The following is a 22,310-nucleotide window of genomic DNA, read 5'->3' as shown; positions in this document are numbered from 1 at the left end:
ACATTTTTTGATAGTTAGGGGGAAAAAAAATAAAGAATTTATAAATGTAAAAATTATGTTTTTCAGATTTGTGTAGGTAAGTACAGTTTTGTTGGAACAACAAGAAAGTTCTGCTGTTTACAGTATAATTTCTTTGCTTCTCAGCTAATACCACTCGAATATTCCAAGGGACCAGAATTGTCAAAACAGGAGTGGTAAGTAGAGAATATAATTGCTTTGTCATGGCTGGTTGGTAATTTGCATGCATTTAGAACTGTCACCACAAGGTGGCAGTATGATGTCGTCAAACTGCTCAATGAGAACTAGTTAAAATACTGAATAAATTATACACTCTGTATAATTCAGTACAATGCATTATTTTAAAAAGCCTTGCAACAGAGTTAAGCCAGCAGTGTTATACTGTATTGTTTTTGTCAAGATAAAAATTTGGAATGGTTTATAATTTGTGAGATCATAGGATGTAAGAATGCAAAGGAGTAGGGACAGACTAAGATTGAAAGGTTGTTATTTAACCAAAGTTATAAGAATTTGCCCATGCTGGAGCCTCAGTATCTATGTTTTCTCCTTTCTAGTACAACTAATAATTGTAATAATAATTGCAGTGTTCGTAATAACAAATCCTACAATATATTGAGTTTTTCCTGGGTTTCAGGCACAGAGTATTAGTTTATTTACCCCTCACAGCATCCCACAAGTTTGGTATTACTATGACTCCCATTTTATGGATGAGGAAGCTGAGGCTCAGTGAGTTAATGTGCCCAGCATCTCCCAGAGAGCAAGAGAGGCATCATGCTCAAGCCAGACTGTCTGGCTGCTCTGTCTCCAGTGCTTTATCGTGGGTGGCACCTGGCATTTCATTCACCAACTTCAAAACTCAGCGTTTGCTAACTTGATCATCATTTAAACTACAGACTTTTCGAACTGAAACTTGATGAGACAGTGGTGAAATCTAAGTGGTTCTGGCTGTATTACTTTTAACTACATAAATGATGGGATGGAATTCTGGATTCTGCATGTGAGGTTTCAAGGACTAAAAATAAATAAGTCAGAGCAGCACTTATTTTTGTAAGATACTGTGTGCAAATACAGTCCCTCCATGAAGCCTCATGTAGTAGGATGGGAAGAATGAGCTGAGACTTGTAGCTAGTCAGCTGCACCTCTGCCCCTTAACCTCTCTGTGCCCCATTTTCCTCACCTCTAAAGTAGGGTGATGTTCACGTGTGTCCCCGGGAGAGCCTGGGATGCCCAGGCACACAGTTGGAGCTTTTTAAATGGGACTCTTACTGTCATCTATACAAGCATGTATTTCACTGTGATTAAATCTGGAGGGTCTGAAATCAGATATGGCAGGTGTACAGCACCCGACCCAGGGATGCGGGTGTAAACCGGCTCCCGAGGCCTGCAGCATAGAGCGCAGCCCGACTTCTGACCCGGCCACTGCAGACATGTACCGGCCACTGTCTGTCCATCCACTTCCTCGCTTTCAGATGTGCAGCCACGTCCTGGAGAGCTACTGTAGACCTCAGGGCTGCGAGTTGTCCACAAGGGACACAGTGAATGCAAAAGCTCCTGCCCCCTCCAGTGTCACCCCAGCAGCACGTGACCGTCCGGTGTTGCCCCTGTATTGCTTATTTGACGTTTGCCTTTCAGACAGGGTTTCCCAGGTGTGTAGAGAACCCGACAGGAAGAATGCTGCTTACTTTTTTGCCACTTAGCCGCCGCCTCCTGAGCAATATCAGTGAAAAGTTGAAGTTGGGTTTGATATGTAGATTACAAATCTTAAGTAATTATAAAAACATGAAGAGCGGTGACGGTCAGCCACGGATGGCCTGTTGTCAGCTTTGGCACCAGCCTTTGGGAGACCCTGAGAATAAAGGTGAAGATGAGTGGAAGCCCTTGGAGGGTCGCATCCAGGGCCTGGTTCCCAATCCCAGTGACTGACACTCTGCTTTCTCTTCCTCCCTCCCTTCCCCCCTTCCTGGGCAACCCCTTCAAGCCCACAGCATCGCCGGCCTCTTCGGCGGACATGGCCCCCATCAGCTCAGGCTCTTCCACCTGGACATCCTCCGGCATCCCCTTCTCCTTTGTCTCCATGGCGACTGGGATGGGCCCATCGTCCAGCGGCAGCCAGGCGACCGTGGCCTCGGTGGTCACCAGCACGCTCCTGGCCGGCCTGGGCTTCAGCGGCGGCGGCATCTCCTCCTTCCCCAGCACCGTGTGGCCCACGCGCCTGCCCACGGCCGCCTCTGCCAGCAAGCAGGCCGGCAGACCCGTCCTGGCCACGACCGAGGCCTTGGCCAGCCCGGGCGCCGACGGCGATTCGGCGCCCAGCAAGGACGGCGAGGGCGCGGAGGAGAGCGAAAAGGACGAGAAGAGCGAGAGCGAGGACGGCGAGCGGGAGCACGAGGAGGAAGGCGAGAAGGACTCCGAGAAGAAGGAGCGGAGCGGGGTGACCCACGCCCCGCGGGCGCGCAACCACACCCAGCCCAGCGCCGCGCCCTCGGCCCCCGGCACCGCTGCCCAGGAGGGCGCGCATCAGACTACATCCGGGCGCGAGCGGGCCCGCACTGCCATCCCCACCGCCCGACCCCAGGACGCCCTGGACCCCCACTCGGTCACCCCCACCCAAGTGCCCCCCACAGTCACAGAGGAGCAGGACGAAGACAGTGATCCCGCGAGGCCCGAGGTGCCATCCAGGAAGCCTTTGCCCCCAGGGGACCGGTTTCCTGAGGATAGCAGGTTCATCACTGTTAACCCAGGTAAGCGGCCGGCCCTCCCCTGAGCCCTCAAGCTGATGTGAACAGTCTTACCCTTGAAGAAATATTTGAGGGTAGAGAGTGAAGATCCAGAGAGTGCTTAGTATTCCTGGAATTGTGTGCGTGTGTGTGTCTCTTTCTGTTTTCTTCTGATAAAAATCACCTCTTCTATTAAAGTGGCTGGACTAAGTCTTGCCTTCATACTTGCTTCCTAGTAAAGTCAACTTGCCTCAGAGTAACTCCAGGCACTTCAGCGATACCATGAAGTAAATGATGGGAAAAGGCATCCGTCTTAAGAAATGTATTCTTTCAGATTTGTTTGCTTAGGCTCTTCCCCAGCCCCTGTGTTTCTGGGCTGCCTGATCCGTGCCAGTCGCTGGCCGGGGTGCTGACGGAGGTGAGCTTGTTGCTGCAGCTTGAAGCTCACAGGGTAAAAGAGGAGCCCGAACCAGGGAAGTTAGGAAACAGAGAGGTTGGAAAGCAAGCAAGCAAATCCATGGGCAAGCCAGAAACGTAGCTAACGGTTGTTGGAGACTGTGAACGGTCATAGTAAAGGAAAAAAATAGGGTGATATCAAAGAAAATAATCAGGAAGAGGGCAGGGAGCTATTTTAACCACCAAGGGCCACTTGGGGGAAGTAACTTTTTATTAAAACTACAAGGGTGAGAAGCTCCAGCGTGGGGAGAACTGGGATTCGCTCATCCCAGCCTATGAAATAGTGCCCCATTTGCTCTGAATTGTGCTTTTTATGGATGATGACTCCAGGGCACAGCTGGTCTACCCTCCACAAGGAGGACATGATGGCCATCTTCCTAGCCAGGGGTGATTTTGTGGCTCTGTCCTATGCTCATATCTTATTGAAACATCCTGTTAGTTTTTACAAGGGAGTCCTGAACATGAGGGGTTGTTATTGTTGTGGGGGTTTTCTTAATAAGAAAGTCTCTCTTTTGCCAGACTACAAGATGTTTAGTAACAATTTTTTTTCTTTCTTTCTTTTTTTTTTTTTTTTGCGTCTAAGCTGTTGTGGAGTTACAAGAGTGCAAAAAAAAAAAAAAAGCAACTGGTAAATATTTATTTGCTTTTGCACTTGTAAACATTAAAATTCATCTAAAGCTGAGACCTCGTATGTTAAGATACAACTTAGAATAAATTTTCATGTTTTGAATTACATTCCTCCTTAAAGATGGTATGGACTCATGTTTTGAAGTGTGGGTCTACTGTGGGTGCTGCTCACTTTGTCCCAGTTTTAGGGGAAAGTGCGGAGTAGCCCTCTAAGAATTGAGTAAAGGAAGTATCAAGCCACTTGGGAAGCTGTTTGCAGCTCTTCCTGCAGGAGCAATGACATTCCCTACAGGAATTGATGTGAAAAAGCTGGATTTCTTGGATTTGGAGATATTAAAAGAGATATTTTTGGAGTAACCACTGAATCCCAGGCTCTGGACTAGGCGTTGGGAATAGACTCTAGAGCTAGTCAGGCTTGTGTTCTCCTGAGGTTTATGTTCTAATGGAAAAGCTTGAGAGTGTTCCAGTAAATAGATGCATTAACATCAAGTTCTGGAGTTGGGGTCAGGGACAGTTTTCATTCAGTGGTCAAGGAAGGACATTTGAGTGGAGACCCCCCGGTGGTGAGAAGGAGCTAGCTAGGCAGTGATTCATGGAAGAACATTCTGGGCTGTAAGAGCAGCAGGTCCAGAGACCCTAAAGTGGGGGCTAACTTGGATCAGTCAGGGAGCCATCAGAGGGCCAGTGTGTCTGGACCCCCGAGATCAGGGATGCAGAATGAGTTAGAGCAGAGCTCAGTTCAGAAAGGGGCTTGTCAGCCATGCTGAGGCTTGAGTTCTAAGCACTGTGGAAAACCAGCAGTGGATTTCCCCAGCAGAGTTACTCATCTGATGAACTTTTTCAGAAGGTCATTTCCACCTCTCTGTGGACGTTTAGGGAGGCAGGAATGGACACAGGCAGTTGAGTTAGGAGGTGATGCCTGAGGCAGCTTGGACCAGTGTGGTTTCTCCACAGACGAGCAGTGGACCTGGAATTGATTTTCAGGCTTGAACAGTTTCGCTTGCAGACTAGGGGCTCTGGCAAAGTAGCCTTCCCAGCTGGCTCCTCTTAAACATTTCTTTGTCCACACTCCTGAAAAGCTCTCCAAGCGAAGAGCTTGAAGCTTTGGCAGTTTGAGAGACTGGTGAGGGTGGGGGCCCGGGATTCAGTCCAGGTGAGTGGAAATGAGTCCTTGCAGTGGCAGTCAAGTTGCTGATTCCAGGGAGAGGGGAGCAGAAACACTTGGTAAATCCTGTGGAGGCTTCTGCCTTCGGGTGCAGGACCTGTGAGTCTCCAACTTCAACCCTGCACGCATCTTGAGCGTCCACGATCTTGGCAGAGTAGCTTGTGGAGTCAGATTCTTCTAGGAGGCTCTGCCCTTTATTCTCACAGGGTCCTCAGGCCAGTCTTTCCACTCAGCATCCTCGCCTGTAAGGTGGGCATAACTAGAGTCCTTAGTGCTGAAGGAGGTGCAGATAAACAGAGTCACCCTTCTTGTCAGTGACACGGAAAGAGGAGCTTCACGCAGCCTGAGGTCCACAGGACAGCAAGAGCGACTATGAGGCAGCCCCTTGCAGCTCTCCAGCAGTCATCCTGGGACTTTGAAGAGCAGGCGGAGACTGTGGTCCCCAATGATCTGGCACTAGAAACACTCTCCAGAAACTCCAGTCTGTCCCCAACACTGGTAAAGCAGACCTTTCCACCTTCATCTTGATGGGAGCGTCCACTTCTTCCCAAAGTCAGAGGGATCTTCCTTTAGAATTTCAGGTAGTTCCAATTTGAGAGTGGTGGTGGGGCTTGGTTAAGCCAGAGATGAACAAAGGTTTTCTGCAAACAGCCAAAGAGGGGACATTTCCAGCTTTGTGGACTGTAAGTCTTTGTTGCAACTGTACCTCTTTGCAAGGGGGCATGTAAGCAGCCTGAAACACCCCACAAATGGGTGAACGTGATTTGAGTTCTGGTAAAACTCAGTTTTCAAAAACAGGCAGTGGGCCTGATTTGATCAGCAGGCTATCATTTGCTGACCCCTGTGGCTTTACACAGAAATGTGTATGTGTGTTGCTCAGTCGTGTCTGACTCTTTGTGACCCCATGGACTGGAGCACACCAGGCCTCCCTGTCCCTCACTGTCTCCCGGAATTAGCCCATTGCCCATTTGCCCATCACGTCCATTGAGTCAGTGATGCTGTCCAGCCACCTCATCCTCTACCACCCTCTTCTCCTTGTGCCTTCAGATACTTTGGCCACCTAATGGCCAGCTGACTCACTTGAAAAGACCCTGATGCTGGGCAAGATTGAAGGGAAATGTATGTGTGCCCATTGGTTAATAAAAGATATAAGTAACTTGAGGGTAAAACCCCACATTGTGCATGACCCCCAAGGTCTCACTTTGCCTTGATCCATCTTCCTTTTCTCCATCTGCCTCCTCCAGCTTGGTGTTTATTTTTTTAAACGAAATCCCCATCGTTTCAATGTTAGTGGCGACTTCTTTTAAAGACTCTGGATGTACATTTGTGTAAATCTGTTCCACATTTATTTTTTCTTCATGTTAAAAACAATTCTTCCAGTCGATATTTAGTCTCTTCAAAAAAAAAGCGTCAACGTTAAACAAATTGTGTTCTTTTTTACCAGCATCTCCAAAAGGCTTATTTAAATCTCCTTGATGTTTGATAACATCTTTTCAAAAAATCCTATGACTAGTATCTTCAGTATTAACTTGCAGGGAAGAAGAGAGAACGATTCTCTAGAAGAAAGGGGCCAGTTCAGACACATGCAGAAATCAGGCAGGTAACAGCCAGGGTCCCTCCCTCAGCAGCCATGGCCCAGATGTGGTGAAGACACCCCCAGAGGCCAGTTGATGCAATACAGTGTTCTTGGGGTACGCAGCATGCCCCAGCAGTAGCATCTCAGGGTGGGCACAGTCTACAAACTCATCATTTAATGCTGAAGTTTTTCCCTTTTTCTTTCCTTATATCTGGGAAACTCCTTTTTCAGACTGCATCTTGCTCAGAACCCCATTATGTAAACACTCATTCACCGAAAGCTGGCTGAGTGCCTCCTCCAGTTCAGGGGTCGGGAGAGTAGAGTCTCCAGACGAGATCTTGCCTTTGACTGACTTTGGTCCTAACCCTGAGCTAGAAATGGGCTTCCCAGTTGGTCCAGTGGTAAAGAATCCACCTGTAATGCAGGAGACTGAGGTTTGATCCATGGATTGGGAAGATTCCCTGGAGGAGGGCATGGCAACCCACTCCAGTATTCTTGCTTGGAGAATTCCGTGGACAGAGGGACCTGGCAGGCTACAGTCCATGGGATCACAAAGAATCAAAAGGACATGACTGAAGCAGCTGAGCACACTCATAAATCTGCAATACACTCAGTTGGTCAGAGACTTGGGGCTGCTCTTCTGCTCTGACTCAGAGTCGAGGGTGCTAAGCTCCAGTCACCTCTCTGCTTTGGGCAAACCTTGAGTACCTCTTAGGAACACTTAGGCTCTAAGGAAGCCCAGCTTGAAAATCTTTACTTCTAGAAACAGTTGCATCACTGCTTAATATTTGTTCCATGCTGGTGATGTGGGTACTAAAAGCCAAAATGTGATGTTGCTTACCCTACATAACCCCAGGCGGCCTCTGCTGTCTTTGTGGCCCTTAAACCAGTGAGGAAACGAGGCGTGCATGCTAAGTCGCTTCGGTCGTATCCAACTCTTTGCAACCGTATAGACTGTACCCCACTAGACTTCTCTGTCCATTACTCCAGGCAAGAAGACCAGAGTGAATTGCCATTCCCTCCCCTAAGGGATCTTCCCAACCCAGGGATTGAACTGCTGGTGTCTCTTAAATCTCCTGCATTGGCAGGCAGCTTCTCTACCACTAGCATCACCTGGAGGCCTGGGGAAACCAAGGCTCAAAGGTTAAGGAATTTGCCTGAGCAAGACGTGGCGAGACGGGGTCAGACACAGGCCCAGAACCCACCTGGTGCTACTGGCTTCCTGCCCTTGGGGCTTATTTGCCAAGTGGGCAAATAATTCAAATGAATTATTAATTATTAAGTGAATATTTGAATGTGTCCTTGTAAAAAGAAACCATTTTTTCACTTTTGACACAGACTCTGAAGGTCACCTAGAGATGAGCTTGTTCCCTTTCCTCACAGGGCAATATCTGGAAACGTTTTCGGTTATCATGACTGAGGCAGGGCCTGCTCCTAACATGTAATGGGAAGAGATGAAGGATGCTGCTGAACATCCTCCAAGGCACAGACCAGTCCAACAACAAAGAATTTCTTAGTCCAAAGTGTCCATAGTGCCATGGTGGAGAAACTCAGATTTATAGGTTAACATAAAGTTCCTTTTCAAAGATGTTTACTTGGGAAGAAACAATAGGAGGTAATTTAAGGTCAGAAATAAGTAGCAATACAGGCTCATGAATATAGAGCAGACGTTATGACTGTGAAATTCAGCCGGGGTTTATGGAGCGGGGGAGAGGCTTCATGCTTTGGTTGGTTGGTTGGTTGGTTGGTTGGTGTTTTGGCTCTGCTGGGTCTCAGTTGCAGTGTGTGGGATCTGCAGCCTTCCTTGTGGCATGCAGAACGTTTATTGGTGGCATGCAAACGCTTAGTTGTGGCATGTGGGATCTAGTTCCCTGACCAGGGGCTCGAACCTGGGCCCCCTGCACTGGGTGCAGAGTCCTAGCCACTGGCCCACCAGGGAGGTCCCTGCATGCTTTAGTTAAAGTAAATCAGACCAGGATTTTGTATGGACTGTCATCGCAGTTTTCAGCCTTCCTGCTTTGGTTGCTCAGGCTCCTGTTGTGGGGAGAACTTTTCTACGTCATATGGCTTGCCCTGGCTCCTGACTGTGATTTTACTGCAAGTGTTGAGAAGAACTAGCTTGGGTGCCCTGAAGGCAGCAGTGTGGTTTAGTTTCCTCCTAGAAAGTGTCTGGGTCCTTGGAAGTTTCTGTCCCTCACTGAGTGATCTTGAAATAGGACAGATTGTATACCTCTTGATGTAGGAAACCAGACCTCACCGAGAACAAGCAGATTTCCAGAGAGGCTGGAGCAAAGGATTCTGGTTGTAAGGGGCTGTGTGTCTGGCATGAGCCCTGATTAACGGCAGAGACACATGATGTTCTAGTGAAGCATCTATGGTGGTGATTTCCAGTAGGTCGGGACCCAGGACCTGCCGTGTTTATGGAACTTGAAATAAATTGGGATTTATCAAGTGCCTTCATTGTTCCAGTGCCTTATTGAAATACAGGTGACGCTTGCATTGATTTGAGTCTGAGCTCTGTGAGAAATGGTAAGGGGGCTTATTGAGGACAACTCCTAGTGGTGCTGTAAATGGAGAGACAGGATGGATGCTCTAAATCAAGCTCAGACATGGTCATGGGAACATGAAACCCATGTCCCATTGCAGGAGAATATATGTATTTGTGACTCACAGTCATGTCTCTTTTCAACAGCAGTTTAGCTAATACCAGGGCTTCAGAAAATAAAGACAAGTTTTGTGGCCCTATAAAAAAGCAGCTTTCTTTTTAATTCACAGCTGTTAGGGATGCTAGCGCAAGACTCAAAAAACAAAATAGAAAACAACAAGTGTTGTTGAGGATGTGGCAAAATGAAGACTCTTGTGCCCTGTTGAGGGGAATGTGAAATGGTGCAACCACTTAGGAAACAGTATGGAAGTTCTTAATAGAATTAAAAATAGAATTGCCGTATGATCCAGGAATCCTGTTCCTGGGTATTTACCCGAAAGGATTGAAAGTTGGGTCTTGAAGAGAGATTTGAACTGTCATGTTTGTAGCAGTGTTATTTATAGTGGCCAAGTTTCCAAGGAATGGAAGCAAGCCACGTGTCCAATGACTGATGAACAGATAAACAAAATGTGGTATATACCCAGAGTGGAATGCCATTCAGCTTTAGAAGGGAAGGAAACTCTGTCACAGGGCTATAGCATAGATGAACCTTGAGCCAGTCACAACACACACACACACACACACGCACACACACACATGCACACGCGTGCGCAAGCGCACACGCGCACACACACACGCGAGTCCACTCACGTGAGTTACCTAGAGTAGTCAGGTCATACAGAAAGTTGAATGGTGGTTGCCAGGGGCTGGGGCTGATGGGAATTGTTGTTTCATCAGTATAGAGTTGCAATTTTATAAATGAAAAACAGATTCTTTGAAATCAGTTGAGCAACACTGTGAACTGTACTCCTGGAGATGGTAAAGATGGTAACTTTTATGTGTGTTTTACCACTATTTTTTTTTTTAAGTACCACCTTAATTCATAACTGCAGCTGGTTTTGAAGGAGTAGCATTATCCAAACGAACACAGTCTCGTTTTTTGTGACTTAAACCCAGCTATAGATTTTGAGTGTGCAGGTTGTGCTGCTCTCAATCTCCATTGAATTGTGACCAAATCCACCTTTGCCCAGCCCCTGAGAGTGGCCTGTCAGGATCCAAGCCCCTTTCAGTATTGACCATGTAGAGGTTCTTGTCCCGAAGCAGAAGTTGAGCCCTTCCTGCAGGGTAGGAGGCGTCTTCTACGGGTCCATCTGATATTTCCCTGCCTGTAGCATTTATAGTACATTGTACTCCGTTTTTATTTGCTTCTACTGGGATGAGAGCCAAGCCAGTAAAAGGCAAACAGCATTAATTCAGTGATGACATATGCCACTGAAAACTGTTTTTCTTTTCTTTCTTTTTTTTTTTTTTGAGAAAGCAGAATGGAGGCAGTTTACTCAGATTCTTGTGGATGCTGAAATAAAAGAGGAAGATGATCTGTGGGGAGGTCATTCACCTTCCCCCACCGTCTGCACACAAATGCTCAAAGAAGATTATGTATTAGTATTTTGCTGTACATTTCCACTGGAAGATGTTTCTGAAACTGGATCATTCTCTGAGTCCCAGGCCTACCTGACCAGACATCTTCTGACCCTCCTAGCGGCCCCTCATCTGCACATCAGATCCATGGGAGGAGAAGGGGCATAAGTTGATACCCTCTTCCCATTTTTATCCTTTTACACAGAACAGCAAGATGCAGCCCTGGAACAAGTATGAACAGGTTCTAGGTTCACAAAGGGGAATGGCCCATGCTGTAAAGATGGAGCAGCAATCTGAGTTACTTCTCATTGGTTGAAAACTAAAATCACTTTCAGGATAAAAGCTGAATTGGAAAAGCTGCCTGGTACAGCCTCTCTCTTGAGTCGTTAGTGTTTTCAGAATCCTGGTCAGGAGTTCTATTAAACCATGATTCTTGCTTTTGATGATAAGGCTTTTGTAAAAGCCCCAGGTGTGTGTGCGTGTGTGTGCATTCCAGCTGCTTCCTTGGGTCAGAGTGCCATACTACAGACTGAAATTCGACTGTCCAGAGGGAGCTGCCCACTGGACTCAGGGATAAAGAAAGCAGGTCTTATGTTGCGTCTAGGGGGCAGTGAGGACTGTGGCAAGCCAGTGAGCCATAGCTTGTCTTAGAGTGTATGCTCCTTGCTTCCAGCTGATGTATGCCATCTGGGAATTCAGAACTGTGATATGGGAGATTTTGGGTAGTTGTTTTTTTTAATTTATTTTTGATTTTTATTTTTTGCTGAACTCGATTGTTTATGAAATCTTGGCACCTACCTCACAATTTAATTAATAATTCCCAGGGGAAGGGTGCCAACCCACACGTCTGTGGGCTGCCAGTTCACATTGCCCATGGCAGGCTGGAATGGCCGGGCTGGTCCTGCTAGTAAAACCAAACCAACTGGACAGATCAGAGATGGAGGCAAGAAGGTGCTGTGTTAACCCAGCGGTCCTGCACTTGTCTTGGTGTCAGGGTTCGGGCAAACTCTCCTGGAGCTGGGCAGCCTGGCTCTGCTGGACCATTCAGGAGGTAGCTGGGTTACAAGTGAAGCTCTAAGTACAAGTAAGCTGCTCCTAACTGTTCTGTTGTTCAGTTACTGAGTCATGTCTGACTCTTCGCAACTTCACTGACTACAGCATGCCAGACCTCCCTCTCCTTCGCTGTCTCCCAGAGTTTGCTTAAATTCATGTCCATCCAACCATCTCATCTTCTATCGTTCCCTTCTCCTCCTACCTTTGATCTTTCCCAGCATCAGGGTATTTTCTACCCCTAACAGTTGGGAGCATCTAAGTTTATCACAGTCAGCAGTGTCGCCTGCTTGAAAGGAAGAGAAGAACGGATGTCCCCTGGACTCAGGTACTGGGCTGAATGCTTGACTGCTCAGGGCCAGCTTTCTGGGGATGCGACCTTTGCAGTTACACAGCCCTGTGCTCAGGAGGCCCTGTGTTTGCATTTATGTTCTGCATCAGCTCTTGAAACTCTTCAGTAATTTTGGAAAAAGAGGCCCCATGATTTCCTTCTGCATCTAGCATAGTCTGCTCTGCGTAGGTTATCTGATTCCCCTACGTCCCTCGAGAGGTGAGCCTTGTCATCTGTTTCCCCTTGATAGAGGAGCCACCAGAGAGGCTCAGAGACAGTCACTTACCCCAAGTCACAGGGTGAAAAAGGCATGAGGCAGGATGTGTAGTCAGAATTTGCTATCCTGGAGGGCAGGATCTTGGTTTCTCTGAAAAGTCAGTAGTATGTTCTAGTGTTTGGGGCCTTGGCGTGGGGAAGATTGTTGGGAGAACAAGGGCAGGGGAGGAAGAGTGTAGACCTAGCTCAGGTGGCAGGCTACGTGTTCCTAGTTAGTTTCTAGTAGTTGACTGTTTGATGGCACTTTCTCCTTTGAGGGCCCGCTGGGCCATACCTCGAGTCAGGCACCAGGACAAGTGTTTCTTCCTAAAGCACGGCAAGAAGCTCTAGTCTTAGGACAGACTTTGAGGTTCTGGCTCTTCACTGGTGGTCACCTCACAGGCTGCCCCCACTGCCGATGCCCCCAGAACCCACCTGTGGTTCTGTGTGATTGCCACGCGAGCCCTCGTATATTACAGGGGGATTCAGATTCTGCAGACACCTGACAAGTGCTCTCCATCTGCCTGGTGCTATGCTAGGGTGCTGAAGAGGGAGAGGATGGTGGTGGTGATGATGGTCATCACAGTTGATAATGTTAAGTAGGTGCTTATGGGTGCCAGGCAACACGCTAGGGGTTTTATTGAATTAACTCATGTAATCGTCACACCCCCCTCCCACCCCACTGTAGTGGGAAGTATCATTATTTCCATTTACAGATGGCAAAACTCATGCCCAAAGAGCTTAAGTAACTCCCCAAGTGTCACGTGACTAGGAAGAGACAGCACTTTATTACTGTTCTATACGGAGACCATCAGCCTACTCTGGGGGACCTTACAGTAAGTAATAAGAGAGCACCTGAAATTACATGTGCCGTGAGGAAAGTTCATGATGACAACCACCCTGGCGAGGATTAGAGGATTTATTTAGTTTTTGCTCAATGCCGGGCACACCTCTAAGCATTCTGCTTGTGTCTTGAGTTTTCCCGCCACATCAGGGAAATAAGTTCTTGTCTCCCCATTTTATAAATAAAGAACTCCAGGCCCCAAGTGATGCAAGTTATCAGTTAGAGGTCATGTAGAAAGTGGCAGAGTCAGGGTTCAAACCTGTAATCTCTACTGCACCTTCCGGAGAGCACAGTCTGAGGGTCTGGGGAGACTTCACAGAGAAGGTGATCCCTGCGCCTGAGCCAGGACTGAGGGATCAGGACCTTCCGGGGATAGGATGGAGCAGTGTTCCCGGGCAGTGAGCTCAGCAGCGTCAGAGCTTGAGAGGCGGGATCATGGCCCAGCTAGTCACTGGATGGGTGGATGTGGCTGGAACCCATTGCAGCGGAGGCGGGTAGCAGGAGAGGATGGGGTGGGGAGGCCCACTCAGGGAGGACCTTGCTGTCCCCAGGGGCAGGACGGGATTCCTCAGGAGAGGATGCGCATGACTGTGTGGCCATGGAGTGGAATTCCAGGCTCCTGGTACCGTGAAGACAAAGCAGGACTCTGAGTTTTAACATGCAGTCAGCTTTGTTGTGCCCAAGTGGAAATCCAGCAGCACTCCTATTTTTGCCTGGCTTTTACGTAAATGACCTAGGCAGATCCCGGTGCCTGTCATTAGTCCAGGCGAAGACCAAACTGCTGTCAAAATAATCCTTAGATTTTGCTCTCTCACTGCCAGCTGTTGCTGGTCTGAGTTTTCTTCCACAAATGCCACCATTCAAGGGGCTGTCTTGAGAGGGACTTGAGATATGTTTACTCCCTCAACCTCTCAAAAAAAAAAAAAAAAGTGCTCACACAGGCGTGATAAAATGTTAGAAACAGCTCCACTGTGAAATCTGAGGGAGTTTTGGGCGAGGGTTGTTTTCAGTGATTTGAGGACGAGCAGGATGTGGACTTTGCCTTCTGCCTCCTCCCCACCCCTGCCTAACCATGCAGTAGCTCAGACAGGAAGCCTCTTCTGTGAGAAGGAAAGGAGAGAAATAAAACATTGGGTATGCCCGGGCTTCCCAGGGTGGAAAGTGAGTTCCCTGGTTGTAAGGCATTTATGTCAGCCCTCCTGCCATATTTTCCATTAAGGGCACCATCCTGGCTTTGAGATTCCCCACCACCAGCCGCATAATCACCTGGCTGGGCTGCCCCCTGCTGGAGCCCTGCAAAATTTTCATTTGCAGCTTGGATTCTTTCTGCGGCTGGTGACCAGAGCTTGCGATGAAAGCATGATATTGAGGGAGAGATTGTACATCTGACACTTGTCTGTCTCTGTTTGCAGTCTTGCAGGACATGTTCTGTGGCCTAAAACCGGTTCCCTTAATCCAGCCTACAAACCCTGGCTGATGGGGCCTCCAACTCTCCATTTTGGAACCCCCCTTCATCCTCATACCCCCGCTACTTCAGTCCTCTCTCTCCAGAACACATCTGTGCTTGCTCTTGACCTGGCTAACTCATCTTCATCCATCCTTCAGCTGCCATCTGAACATCAGGAAGCACCTCCCCCCCCGCCCGCCGAATCCCTAGGCTGAGACCACTGTTCCCCTGGACCCCGTGTGCTGCCTGTGGCATCACTTTTCATTTATTCCAATTGCTTGTTCATGCTTCTGCTCCTCTCCCTTCAAATTCCCACCCCAGACACAGAGTTGTTCCTGTCTGATGTCTTCTTGCCTCCGCATCCCGTCTCACCATGCCTGGCACGCAGTCAGGACTTGTCAGATAGATGCCTAACGGAAGCCTCTGGGGCATGCTATCACAAGAAATGGGCTAGCATGGTTAGGGAGGCTCTTTATAAACCTCTGTTTGCCCTGCTGAGGTTTTTCATCAGAGTATGCGTGCCTCTGTCTTGTCACCTGTGAGCTGGGCATACATCTGGTCCCGCCTGTGCATGAAACAAAGGAGGGGATCAGGGTCAACTACATTTGAGGAAACCCAGTAAAAAGGCTGTAGCCCATTTCTTCCTCACTCCAGGTCTTGCCTCTTTAATAATCTGCTCCCAGGGCTAATTATCTCTTTCCTGCTCAGCCCACCTCCTCTCTCCTGGAAACCCAGCCTGATTAGCCCTTCACGTAGTCCATCCAGCTCAGGGGTGCTCCGGGCTGGCTGAACGCTGGCCTCATTTCTGCAGAGCAGGAGGAATCCTCGCTGAGCCCTGCAGCCAGCGGTGGAGGTGTCTGTGGGCTTCTCCCTGCGATCAGGGAACCTTTGCTTTCTCACACGTGTGTCTCCTGACCGTCTCTGTGCTCCTGGGCTCTTCCCAACCCCACGCCACCTCTGAGCTTCCTGTGGACCACCTGGAGATTTCCAGGCATCAACCCCACTGTTTGTAGACTAGATTCTCACCTGAGTCTGCTGGGAACTTGTGAAGATCCTTGGGACCTGAGAGAGGAGGAGGAGCTGCTGGGGTAAGAGGTGCTAGCCGACCCAAGAGAATCCTCTACTATTCCGCAAGCTTCCCCTCTTAACGCCCCCCTTCCCCCCGCCAAGGCTGGCTACTGTTGAGTGGCTGATGTGTGCTGGCAGCAGAGAGAGATGTGGCTGCCTCTCTGAGAGCCTTTAGAAGGATGGGGTAAGGGGGCAGGTGGGAAATGGGATCAAAGGAAAAGCTTTTGAACCAGATTTGAGGGAAAACGGGTTCTCGGGGGATCTGGGTGGTGGGAGCTGATGGGCAGGAGGAACCTGGGTGCTTCTGCAGGGGTGTGCTTGAGTCCTGCTCTTTCCCCTTGGCCGGGAGACTGAGGGATCCACTCTTGGACAGTTGTCTCACCAGGACTGTTAGGGAGGGTGGTTTCCCACAGCAGGGCTAGAGGAGGGGGTAATGGATGCTAAGCAAAGAAATATACACCCGATCAGTCACAGACGGTTGTCTTAGTAAAACCCATCTTTCCCTCCCTCCCTCCTGCCCTGGCAAACCTACCAGGCTCCCCTGTCCATTTTCCAGAAGCGGGCTCAGTGCTCCTTTCAGACCCGAGCGTATTTCTTCAGTGTATCCAGAGGCCACTCAGGGTCAGTAGTGTCCTCAGAGCGAGGCTGGGTCTCTGGCATCGGCTCAAGTCTTTTCAAAAACATTTTGACTCTTATCTATAAACCCATCTGACGACGGGGTGCAGCCTGCAGAACAGGCCCCGCTTGGCTTGGGCCTCCCCAGGAAACGGCGAAGACAGTGGTTTGCCCCTCGTCACCGGGCAGCCCCGTTCTCCAGAAGCACCCAGAAGTGGAGCAGAGCTCTCCGGCACAGTGGGGCTCCCCTGGCTCCTACGCTTGGCTTGCCTCTGCCCTCTGACTGGCACGTTTCTCTTTGCAGCAGAGAAGAACACCTCTGGGATGATAAGCCGGCCTTCCCCCGGGAGGATGGAGTGGATCATCCCTCTGATTGTGGTATCAGCCTTGACCTTCGTGTGCCTCATCCTTCTCATTGCTGTGCTCGTTTACTGGAGGTGAGTCGCCAGGCAGCCCTGGCGTGGGGCTTGGGTTCCACTGTCAGCACGTGCCCGTAAGAGGGGTTTAACCAAGGGGAGGGGACGCCCACAGCCTCTTCACTTAGAAAGGTAAGGTGGCTGCGGTGCTTCTTGTGTTACCACCTGGGAGACCTGCTTTATCTGCAAGAAACTGGCGATACAGAGTCGCTGTTGAGATTAAGGCACCCATGATGAGCTCCTAGAATTTAGTGCCAAAGAGGCTTTTGCTCAAAAATCAGGGAGATGCGAGTTCAGATACCAGCCCTGCTACTTGCTGGCTACAAATCCCATTTCTCACTTTGAGCTTTAGTTTCTGAACCTGCAAAATGAGTTAATAAGTTTCTGAGCTTTCCCAGTTTCTCTGAGACCATGCTCCACTTTGTCATTACCACATAATAGCTCCTCTTGAGCTTAAAATTTTTTTCATAGCCTTTTACTGAAAATTCAGTGATGGAACATTTATCATATTCTCTGGCATTTAATACTCATAAAGATGGCTGATGGTAAGTCATCCTTGTACTAGCATCATCCTTGAACTGGTTCTCACTGCTTCCCGAGGGAAGCCTATTTGAAGCTTCTATTTAAAAGTTGTCTGTTTCTTCAGCTCCACACTGTCAGCCAGTTTAACTGAGTGAGATAGGCTGGCCCACTTGGTTGCCCTGGCAGGCTTCACCTCTCAAACTGATGTAGGAAGCTTCTGCCCTTTAACAAGCTTCATCAGTAATGGACAGGCGTCATGTTTCCCTCCCTTCTTTCCATTCATTCGATGAATTTTAGCCCCTGTTGTGTGCCAGACAGTCTTCTCTCATGGAGCTGAGGAGACGGGATAAATAAAGCAAACAAGATGATGTTAAGTGTACAATGAGAAAAGTCAGTCTGGAAGGTGGATGGGGATGCTGAGGCTTTAGGGTGAATGGTCAGAGTGGTGGTGGTGGTAGTGGTTGCTTGGTTGCTAGGTCATCTCTGACTCTGCGAGCCTGTGACTGTAACCCTCCAGGCGCCTCTGTCCATGGGATTTCCAAGGCAAGAATACTGGAGTGGGTTGCAATTTCCTTCTCCAGGGGATCTTCCCAACCCAGGGATCAAACCTTCATCTCCTCTTGGCAGGCAGGTTCTTTACCACTGAGCCACCTAGGAAGCCCTCAGCGTGGTTAAAGAAGGCCTACCTGGTAAGGGGTATTTGTCCAAAGGAGTCAAACGGGCTCCATCTGGGGCAGGTTCCAAGCAGAGGAAATTGCATGTGTAAAGGTCTTGAGGCAGGAATGTGCCTGCTATGTTCCAGGAAGAGCCAAGAGCTGTGGCTGGAGCAGATGAGTGTGGGGAGAGAGTGTAGGACAGGGTATCAGGAAGAAACAGGATAAAGGGGAGTTGGTCATGGACAGCTTTGTGAACACTCCAGACTGCTGGAGCACATTGCCTTTTAATGACAGAAGGAGTGTTTGGTAGAGAAGTCTTGTGATTCAGGATCCCTTGGCTGTGTTGCAAAGACCACTGAAAAGGAGCTGGGGCAGAGGCAGAGAGGCCAGCTAGGGGACTACGGACTTGTCCAAGAAGGAGTGATGCTGGCTCGGCTGAGGGCAGCCACGCAGGTTGTGAACTGACGGACTGTAGACACATCCTGAAGGTGGGATCAACAGAATCTGTGAACAGATGGTGTCCCTGGGTCTGTTCTCAATCGGAAAGGTCAAGGGAATAAGGAAGGGTTCATCTGAGGGCTTCCGCCGCTGTCCAAGGGTAACCGTGGTGCTGTTCGCGCTATAGTCCAGCTAGGTGATAGCGGACGTTGTGTTTCAGGGTGAGCCTAGGAATGCTAGACTCACGTCCCTGTCACCCTTTCTCTGAGACATGATGGTTTGCAAACAGATACTCTCTGGAGCCCACTGATTGGTACATTGGAGGCTACCTCACATGGGTTAAACTGAGCGCCTAGAGGTAACAAAAGGTCTGCACGCCCTCCTCTTGTCTCTGCTTGGTGCTGTGTGGTTTTAGTTGCAGACTCTCCGCAGGAAGGAGCAGAGAGGACCCACCACTGCCGCAGGCTTGGTAACCCTAGCAGCTCCAGTGTGAAAAAGTTCCTGTTCCCAGTAGTTCTAGCACAAACCTCAGTGTTATTTCTGCTTGGCCCACCTTGGTTCTCTGCCTCCCTGATAAGACTGAGGACCCTGGCTATTTGGTCAAGCAGATGGAGATATCAGGCTGACCAGACAGACATGCTGATGGCAAGGTGCTTACAGGAAGGGGCTGTGCAATGTCGTCAAGAGAGCGTTTAAGGTCCTTCCATTCAAGATGTATTTCCCCATGAGAAATTCATACTGTGTATACTTTTGAAAAACTCAGTGAGTCTGAATTGCACATACATATTGAATAATATATTATTATTTCATGTTTAAAATATGTTTATAACGTTTTGTACATGTTATTTACATGTTAGTTAGTTACTATTAGTTGCTCAGTCGCATCCAACTCTTTGTGACCCCATGGACTATAGCCTGCCAGTTTCCTCTCTCCATGGGATTCTCCAGGCAAGACTACGGAAGACGGTTGTCATTCCCTTTCTCAGGGGATCTTCCTGGCCCAGGGATCAAACCCAGGTCTCCTGCATTGCAGGCAGATTCTTTATCATCTGAGCCAGTAGAGAAGCTGATATACGTATTACATGTGTGTATTCAAAGCTTGCTTTAACGTAACGAGAGGTTTAAACCTCCTTCAGTAGATACTGCCTGAGTTGAGGTGTTTTTTGTTGTTTTGGAGGGCAGTTTTTTGTTTGTTGTTGTTGTTAACAATTTTATTTATTTACTTTTGGCTGTGCTGGGTCTTTGCTGCTATGCAGGCATTTCTTTTGTTGCGGCTACTGGGGGTCACGCTCTAGCTGCAGTTCAGAGGCTTCTCATTGCTGTGGCTTCCCTTACTGTGGAGCACAAGCTCTAAGCACGCAGGCTTCAGTGGCTGCACATGGACTCAGTGGTGGCTCCCAGGCTCTAGAGCGCCCACTCAGTAGCTTTGGTGCACGGGCTTAGTTGCTCCGCAGCACGTGGGATCTTCCCAGATCAGGGATCAGACCTGTTGTCCTGCACTAACAGGCAGATTCTTTACCACTGAGCCACCAGGAAAGCCCTGCCTGTGAGTTTTTACCAAACTCCTAACATGCCAGTACACAGGACTGAGTGCAAAGGAGAAACTTCTTTCAGAACAAGCAAAGTGAAATTGAATTAGCATCAGGACAGATGAGTTGGCCAAACATGAGAACAGCCTACAGGAAACAAGGATCTTTTTTTTTCCCTTTTTTCAGATTTTTTTTTTCTTTATTATGAACATGAAAGAGAGATGTGTTGGGAGAGTACACAGAGAAAGTGCATACATGCTGAAGGGATGGGTGTTCCCCTCCAGCGATGCGGTTTTGAAGCTAAAACAACAGTACGCCTCTCCTACCTTTGAGGCACCGTGAGAGCAGATGGTTGGCAAGCAGGCTTGACATAAGTAGAGCACAGAGGCAGATCAGAACCTCCTGGAGTGTTTCCTCAGGTGGCAGGCCTGATGCGGACGTTTCAAACCAACTCGCCATGGTGGTGGTTTCCATAACCGAGGACTGAGTCTTCGCAGCTATTGCTGTGGTTTCTGAGTGTTCACTGAGGCTGAACTGCATGGCCCAGAAGTGTAACCCTTCACTCCCATTGGCCAGACATGGTCACACAGCCCCAGGAACACGGGAGAAGTGGGAGAGTATGCGGGTATTCATGGAGCACCATCAGAAGTATCCTCAAATGTTGGCATTATTGGGTTGAGTATGTTTCTTGAAAAGGACACCTTTGGAGGCCAAATACTAGTTTTGTTACAACATTTGGCCAAAACTGAAAAATACAGGGTGGGAAGCCCAGGTGGCTCAGTGGTAAAGAACCTGTGTGCAGTGCAGGGGACACGGGAGACGTCCGTTCCATCCCTGGGTTGGGAAGATCCCCTAGAGAAGGAAGGAAATGGCTCCCCACTCTAGTATTCTTGCCTAGGAAATCCCATGGACAGAGGAACCTGGTGGGCATGGAGTCTCAAAGAGTCAGACCACAACTTAGTGACTAAACCAGCAAAAAGTATAGGTGGAGACCTCATATATTTTTGTTCCACTGGAAGGTGTACAGAGGTCCATTGGGGACCATCTGAGCAGTATTTTTACAGTTATCAACATGGGTTTGTGGGAGAAATTTGTTTTGAAACTTAGTTGGCTGAGATGTTACTAGTAGCTCTCTCTCAAATTCCCCTTGCCAGGGTCTGCCTTGAAGAGATGTAGTCAAATCCCTAACAATGCGAAAGTTGCTGCAAAGCTAGAAATAAACATGCAGAGCATTTGGGGACAAGGGACAGAGTGGTGGGGCGGCTAATAAGGATAAACTCGAGGAAAATCTTGCCTCCTTTTATAAGTAGTACCCTGTGTGTGCCTTTTAAATAGTGCAGCCCATGTCAGCATGCGACGGTGCAGAGCTGTAGTCGTTGGTGTTGAAATGAAGAAGGAGAAATCAATTCTATACTTTTTAAACTGTGCCATTTTGGCCCTGTTCCTCCAGACAGTAACAAAATGCACCTTTTGAGTGACTACAGTCACAAAGTACATTGCAAGAGCTCTAGCGCCCGTCTCACCAAGACAAGCTGTTTATATGGCACTAATGTGCTGGCGTTCCTGACAAGATTGGAGCAGCCAGCTGCTGCCACTCAGAAACAAGAGGAAATTTTGGAGAAGGTTTCTTTGCAATTTGCATCACTTAAGGCTGATGCTGGGGAAAGAGCTGTATACAGGACCTCCAGACCATATGCTAGGGCACACATCTTGTTCGTTTATTATCTTGTTCCATGGAATAGCTTAATACTGTGTAAGTAAGACATTAGTGTCCCCTTAGAATTGTCAGGATTGGAAAAATATTTTTAATGTTTTTTTTCCTGTAACCTTGAAGAAAATTGCTTTGAAGGTAGCTGTTCTCTCTCTGATGAGCACAGAAAGTCTTACCCCTGAAATGGCTTCATACATCTTAAGGTCTAAACAGCCAAGAGTCTTTTACTGAGTATTCAGCAAATCACACATGTGCTACATGGATTGCATTGCTACTTTCAAATCCTAGGAATTATTACATCCATTTTGCAGATCAGAAAACTGAGGCTTGGTAAAATCATAAGTGAGAGCATTCATCTCTAGTGGCTCCTGGATTTGAACCCCGCAAATGTGACTTCAGGTGGCACAGTGATAAAGAATCTGCCTGCCAACGCAGGAGATGCAAGAGATACAGGTTCAATCCCTAGTCGGGAAGATCCCCGGGAGTAGGAAGTGGCAACCCACTTCTGTATTCTTGCCTGGGGAATCCCACAGACAGAGGAGGCTGGAGGGCTACAGTCCATGGGATCGCAAAGAGTCGGACACGACTGAGCAACTGAGAACACACAGCACAATGTGACTTCATTGCCCACTATGTGAATCGTTACATTATTTTGCCTAGATGAGGAGTAACTTGTCTGGAGGCATTCTCTTCCTTCCAGAGTCTGTTTTCATAGTTCATTTGCTTGTTGAAAAGATCTGAAAAGATCTTATGATTCGGATTTGCCAAAGTCGCAAAGGAGAAAACTTGAGGACCTGCCCTATTTT

The 22,310-nt window shown here is 48.4% G+C and overlaps 1 protein-coding gene across 4 annotated transcripts in view; it reads left to right on the top strand.

The window, feature by feature from the left end:
- The window catches only part of PTPRG (protein tyrosine phosphatase, receptor type G), a 772,648-nt gene that overhangs the window by 665,276 nt on the left and 85,062 nt on the right, over positions 1–22,310 (top strand). For 3 of the 4 annotated variants that reach the window (XM_018066935.1, XM_018066931.1, XM_018066934.1), the window contains exons 11-13: positions 145–194; positions 1,997–2,759; positions 16,537–16,669. In XM_018066935.1, coding sequence (XP_017922424.1) covers positions 145–194; positions 1,997–2,759; positions 16,537–16,669 — 946 coding nt within the window. The remainder of the gene's footprint in view (positions 1–144; positions 195–1,996; positions 2,760–16,536; positions 16,670–22,310) is intronic. The other variant, XM_018066932.1, reaches the window with a different exon arrangement.

The sequence above is a fragment of the Capra hircus genome, chromosome 22, assembly GCF_001704415.2.
Source record: "Capra hircus breed San Clemente chromosome 22, ASM170441v1, whole genome shotgun sequence".
Taxonomy (NCBI): domain Eukaryota; kingdom Metazoa; phylum Chordata; class Mammalia; order Artiodactyla; family Bovidae; genus Capra; species Capra hircus.
The sequence above is the reverse complement of the archived record's forward strand: the minus strand, read 5'-3'. Positions and strand labels throughout refer to the sequence as shown.